This window comes from Tripterygium wilfordii, chromosome 1 (genome assembly GCF_013401445.1).
Source record: "Tripterygium wilfordii isolate XIE 37 chromosome 1, ASM1340144v1, whole genome shotgun sequence".
Taxonomy (NCBI): domain Eukaryota; kingdom Viridiplantae; phylum Streptophyta; class Magnoliopsida; order Celastrales; family Celastraceae; genus Tripterygium; species Tripterygium wilfordii.
This window is the reverse complement of record NC_052232.1, coordinates 3,621,866-3,628,821: the sequence shown is the minus strand read 5'-3', so window position 1 is coordinate 3,628,821 and position 6,956 is coordinate 3,621,866. Positions and strand designations below refer to the sequence as shown.

General features: G+C 36.4%; 1 protein-coding gene across 1 annotated transcript; it reads left to right on the top strand.

The window, feature by feature from the left end:
* The first annotated feature begins 3,739 nt into the window (after window positions 1-3,739).
* On the top strand, window positions 3,740-5,373 carry LOC119998871. Its single transcript, XM_038846344.1, has 3 exons — window positions 3,740-3,933; window positions 4,283-4,566; window positions 5,054-5,373. Exons 1-3 carry the CDS (start codon window positions 3,802-3,804, stop codon window positions 5,085-5,087), a joined length of 450 nt encoding a protein of 149 aa, XP_038702272.1. The 5' UTR covers window positions 3,740-3,801; the 3' UTR covers window positions 5,088-5,373.
* Window positions 5,374-6,956: the final 1,583 nt, after the last annotated feature.

Here is a 6,956-nt window from a genome sequence, read left to right as displayed (position 1 = left end):
TGGAATACTTAGACTTAACTTGAAATATTCTCAAAAAATACTTATAAGCTCATTTGAGCTTCATGCTTGAAACATAGGTTAGTCATGGTCAAATAATTAATATTTTATCATGAAACATAATATCAAATATGTATGAATAGACATGTAAAGTTTCATTTCAAACAAATATTATATGATCACATAATGAGTCACATAAATCAATCGGATAATAATAGTGCAAATTAGGACAGTAATTTTGGACAGAAGATTTGAGCAAGTAAACGATGGAATTTTCCAATCATTCTTTTCACATAAAATGTTTATCATAATGTGAATAAGATCTCTGCCAAATTTCAACTTAATTTAAGTTCATTTGACACAAAAGTGATCGTTGAGTTCTCAACTAGTTTTTAAGCACTTCAATGAAAACCGATTTGGTGCAAGTTTCAAGTTCAATCATTAGCCAATCAAATTCATCACATAATACATTGAATCAAATAGCATAGAATGGTTCAATCATCAAAGCTAAAATGTAGGACCTTTGGTCCAACATACTTATCTATGAATTTCGTGTTGGGCTTGCCTCGCACTCAATGAGAAATTGATTATGTTTTTATGGTAGTTGATCGATTTTCGAAGATGTCACACTTTCTTCCTTGTCGCAAAACCTCGGATGCTTCTCATATTGCTCGGCTGTTCCTTCGTGAGACCGTCCGTTTACATGGCGTTCCCACAACTATAACTTCCGATCGTGATACCCAGTTCCTTAGTCACTTTTGGATCACACTTTGGAAGATGTTTGACACTTTACTCCATCACAGCACTACAGTGCATCCCCAAACTAATGGACAGACTGAGGTAACAAATCATACTCTTGGTAATTTTATTCGTTGTATTTGTGGAGATAAGCCCAAACAATGGGATCATGCATTACCCCATGAAGATCAGTTTGCTTACAATAGCACTATGCATAGTGCAACTGGAGTGTCCCCTTTTGCGTTAGTCTATCAAGCTATTCCTAAGCATGCAGTAGACTTGATTCGTTCGCCTAGAGGTCATCATGTTAATGTCACTGCAGAGCGTATGGGAGAGGACGTGTGAGATGTCCAGGCCACAAGATGCACAAATTTGTTCTCCTTTGCCTTCTACGTTCTACTTAGGCTCAAAAAACGTCTTTGTTGTGTGAGGTGATTGAAATTTGCTTATATGTGACTCAATTGAGTTATACCAATATGATTTGAGATTACAGTCTTGACAGATCAGGAAAGGGTCTCTTCACGAAGAAATTGAAAGGGTTTAGTCTTCTCTTTCAAATTGGTAAAGCGGTGAGTACTCTTAGATCCGAAGTAATCGCTCACCCTTCAACTTCATATCTAGTCAGTTAGCTTTTTCTAAAATATAAGGAAAGCAACTAATTAAGAAAAGATTCTTACTGTGTAAAGCCATATACTTTCAACATATCCCTTACTTCTGTCTTTAGGTTTAGTTCATAAATTAGTTCACATTACTTGTTTCAAGTTTTGGTCAACTAACTAGTTTATTTAATTGTTTCATTCCGATCAAGCCACCAAAAGTCATTTTATAATTAATTGAGACAAGGTAGATAACCAATATATTAATTAATACATATATAATCGCGCGAGTACCCACCTCGTTAAGGTGGAAGCCACCGTGTCCGCTTATTCGCTGTTTGGCAAAGCGGCACATTGTTGTCCCACCGCATACAGTTGCGGATCCGGTGTAGGTCCAGTGTATCCATCCAAGCCGTCAGATTAATCTGACGACTTAGAAAAGGCTCTCTTTTTATCACTTTCGACTTTTGACCAAGAATGACAATTAGGAAAAAAATCCGAGTGTTTCTTCTCTCGCCTTCCCTTTCTCTCTCTTCCTCTCAATCTCACTTTTCTTCAAATCTGATTCTGCCTCATCTTGCTTATCTCCATGCGTGTAATTCTAAGATCTTGGTGTTCATTAAGAATATCTGGTCAGTTCATGAAAATGGATTCAGATCAGATTCATTGTTAAAGAAAAAAATGAAAAGCCCCAATCCATAACTTCGGTCATAAGAAAATTAGCAGAATTCTTGGTCATTTTATCTCCAAATTGCCCCAAATACCCAGCAAAAAATATTCACTGCTACAGTGCTATGCCCTCAGTCATTCAACCAAACCCACAACCCAACATGAAATTGTATGTATTGGGTGAGAGAGGCTTACAAGAAAAAGAAGATTTGAGTAAGAATGAAATCTCAGGACTTGGGAGAAAGAGGCATGGATCTTGAGGGTGAGAATTGAGAATAATGAGGAAGAGAGAGGGAGAGAAGGAGCTGTGGTGTAGAAAATCTCACTATGGCACAACCCAGAGCCAGCCTCCCCACCATCTTGGCCCATTGGGCCATGGCAGTTCCCAGCCCACCTTCCTGGAAAATGCTGGACAATGAGTTGAAGATTTGGGCAAGCTTATAAACTAGACACCAAGCCCCTCAACAATCGATGTGGGATTTTTATCCCTTTAACACCTTTTAACACTCCCCCGCACTCGTGGACTGGGTACCAAAGCCCACGACCCAACGAGCGGAAATTTTTTTTATCGGGGACGAGCACACCTGTTTCGATACCATGTAGAAAATCTCACTATGGCACAACCCAGAGCCAGCCTCCCCACCATCTTGGCCCATTGGGCCATGGCAGTTCCCAGCCCACCTTCCTGGAAAATGCTGGACAATGAGTTGAAGATTTGGGCAAGCTTATAAACTAGACACCAAGCCCCTCAACAATCGATGTGGGATTTTTATCCCTTTAACACCTTTTAACATGTGGTTGGATTATTTTTCGTTGTGATCTGTGCTGGAAACCCAACCTATTAAGCTTTTTCTAAGCCGTCAGATTAATATGACGACTTGGATGGATCCGGTGGAGGGGTCCGGTGTGTTTTGACACTGGACCTCCCCCGGATCCTATAGTTGCGGCACCGAGCGAAACCGAAATTAGCCTTTTCTATTGCTGTCTTGACTGTTTTCCAATTTTGTCCAAATTTTTTTTTGTAATTTTATGCCTCCGAACTATAACTCCGGTGGCTACTTTGGCTGGTGAAGGAACAGAACAGGTAGACTTTGGGTTGGACAATCTTTTTATGGTGATGGATTGCGACAGCATGGTCTATGGTAGCCGTGCAGCTTTGCAGCATGATTATGGGGAAACGAGTGGCGAATGATAGTCGGAAACTTCGATCTAATGGGTCATCGCCCCGATCGGTGGCCAGAAAAATTGAAATCGTGTGGTTTATTTGGTCATTTATGAAACATTCTAGGCCATTTTTATAATTTACTAATTAGATTTGATAATTTAATATTTTTAACAGGCCAAACAAATTTTATCAACGTAATCCAATTTACGTCATCTCTCAAACATTCTAGGCCATTTTTATAATTTCCTAATTAGATTTGATAATTTAATATTTTTAACATGCAAAACAAATTTTATCAACGTAAGCCAATTTACCTCTTCTCAGTATGTCAAAATATGACACTCGCAAAATGGAAAGCATAGTGTCGGCTGTCGACATACCGCGCGATTCTTCACGAGAGCGTGCGACTTCCACACGACCATTAAAGAAACGTATTGTCATATCCTTATCCAACCTTGAAAGTCTCGCCCCCTCGGGCCGTTCAATGTTTTTATCATTATCACAAAGAGAGAAATTAAAAAGGAGACTTACGTGGCTATATATGTACACACTTATGTGGCTATATATATGCACACACATATAACAAGCTTTCCCCATTATTCCACCTCCACAAAAATATCTTAAATAAGAGTGGAAATGAAGTTCTTATTGCGGATCCGTATAAGAACTTTGTCCACTTGGCCTAACAGGGACGGTGGAGAGCATACTATGTTGTCATACAAATTGTTTCCAAGGAGGAGTTCAAATGCTACACAAAGGAGGAATCAGGTGGGAAATTTTGCAATATAACTGTTGGCCATGTTGGGACATTTTCGTAATTTGATGTTTTGTATTTTTCGTAATTACTTGTAGTCGGCTCGGCTCCAGTACGTAGTCATTATCTTTTTTATTTTGAAGAAATTCGAAACGTCGTAATTTCTCTCAAATTTGATGGATTGTATTGTTTACTACTTTCTTGATTAAACGTTGATTTTAATCTTCTTCGTTGTTTTCGCCTACGTCGCCGTCACAAGTTCTAATAGGGAAGCTGCTTAAACTTGACTATTGGCTTGTGCCTCAAGGCCTTTTTGTGAGTGTATTGTGACTTCACTCATTCATTTGCCATTGTTGTACCCAGAAAGAAAAGATTAGCAAGGGGAAATTGAAGGCACGCATAAAACGTTTAAGAGCTGAAATGGTAGAGATCGGTGAAGAACAAAAAAGAATCAGAGAGGGAAAAAGACAAGTTAGAAACAAATATCAAGAGCTAAAGGCTGAACAGGAGCAACTCAAGATGGAGACCAACCTCATCTCACAGCATAGCCTCAGTATCCAACAACGTCTCATTCTACTCTTCAAAATCTTCAAAGCTAAAGTTGACAACGATTTTGCAAAAGCAGCTCAACTCTCTCAGTCTCTTTGGTATATAATTCTCTCTTGAGGTCTTAAAATGAAATCCTAAAATGATATTCTAACTTTTACGATTCACTTTTAAGGTTCAAAAATATTTTTCAAAAATCTGAAAAAAAATATATTTGTGTTTTGATCGGTCTTACAAACCCAACGATATTTTTTTATTCGAAGCAATCAAATGCAGCCTGAAAAATGTATGAAATGTCTTTTGTTTTATTTCCAATGATTTAGAATTATCATGCACTCTTCATGTTGAATTTTATTTTTGTTTCAAACAAAAAATATGTCGTTGGGTTCATATATAAGATTGATCAAAATATAAATATATTTTTTCCAAATTTTTAAAAAATTTTGATCCCTAAAAATTAGGACCTCATTTTAAGAGCTCGTAATATATATATATATATATAATCATAATTAATATGATTTAATTAATTATGAAATTTGCGCAAAACTACATGATTAACGATGACGACTTTTTCTTGTGTGGATGCAGTGATTTAATAGCAAATCAAAACGTGGCAAAGTGAGGTGTGTGTGTGAGTACTAGTGGCTCCTGCAGATGGTATTGAACCCACACGTAAGATTATACATATTTGTTTATAGAGTCTAGATATTTTGGAATAGGTGTTTGATTATTGTGTGTACAAAGTTGTAATTCGTATGAGAGGTGATTTTCACATCCATATATATGTTTCTTTGTGTTTAAAGCAAGTCGTATGTTGTGAACACTTGCTTATCTCTCCGAACTTAAAAAGTAAAAAAACTCGCTCATCGAGGTCAAAAGTTCCATTTTAAGCTGGTCACTATTTTCAAGCGGTTTACGCTTAATCTCGGCCCACTTACCTATCTGGTAGGTTTGTGTGTGCCTAACCCAATCCCAGTTTGGGCTAAGCTGGGGCATTATTTAAAAGTGGTTTACACTGGGTTTCGTCCAAACTAATTTGTGGTAATGAATATATCATTCTCCTAATTATATTCCTAGATCAGATGAATTAAACATTTCTTGATTTCACATGAGTCAACAAATCTCTGGCATTGCTAGCCATATCAGTGAAAAAGTGACGAAAGTACTTCTGTCAAAGGGGAAATTATCATATGCCATATATGATATATGTATGTGCATATTGCAGGACCATGTCCAAAAAATGAAAGAAGAGTTGCGAGGTCTCAGGATAGAAATGATACTGGAGAAACCAAATATCTTATTAGTCAAATATCAAGCAACTCATGATCAAGCTACTACTACAGCTGGACCATCAAGAAAAACTCAAAGCAACCACTCAATTAAATGAAATAGAAAAGAAAGAGAGAAAAATCCAGAGCTTCCCCTCTAGATGGTGAAGAAGAAAGAGAGAAAAAGAATTGCCGATTGAAAATACCATGAAAAGTCTAAGGTAAAATATATATATTCATCTCTCTGTTTAGTTAATTAATTTTTTGTTTCTCTTTGTATTTTCTTAGTTTATATTTGACATGGTAGAAACGTATGTTAACTTGCTAGCTTGGCGACTAGATCTACATACTACAAATACATTTTTTTTCGATTGATTTTCTGGTTATGTAATTAATTAAGAATCACTTATAAAAATATATATGGTACAGGCATACCTTAAAAAAGACAGAAGAGGATTTGCAAGTTGCCAAGAGAAGAGTGGAAGACCTTGAAAGATCAATTAAGTTATTGAATGAGGAAATAAACTCCATTGATCAATTGAGTGATTTGAAAGATCAACTTTTGATCCATAACTCAATCGAATTTCTTTCATCATTCAATGACTCAATTGATCTTTCAAGCTCTTTCACTCTTTGTCTTGGAATCTTGCAAATCCTCTTTTGTTTTTTAAGGTATGCTTATACCATATATATTTTATATGTGATTCTTAATTAATTACATAACCACACCATCTTTCGGAAAAGAAGAAGAAGTATTTGTAGTGTGTAGATCTACCCACCAAGCAAGATAGTTAGCAGACGTTTTTACCTTGTCAAATATAAACTATTATTAACTAAGAAAATACAAAAAGAAACCAAAAAAAAAATTAATTAACTAAACAAAGTGATGAATATATGTTTTACCCTAAACTTTTCGCAGTATTTTCGATCGGCAATACTTTTTCTTTCTCTTTTTTCTTCATCATCTAGAGGGGAAGCTCTGGATTTTTCTCTCTTTCTTTTCTATTTCATCTAATTGAGTGGCTGCTTTGAGTGGTTTTTCTTGATGGTCTAGTTGCAGTAGTAGTTTGATCATGAGTCGCTTGATATTTGGCTAATAAGATATTTGGTTTCTCCAAGATCATTTCTATCCTGAGACCTCGCAACTCTTCTTTCATTTTTCGGCCACGGTCCTGCAATATGCATAAACATATATCATATATGGTATATGATAATTTCCCCTT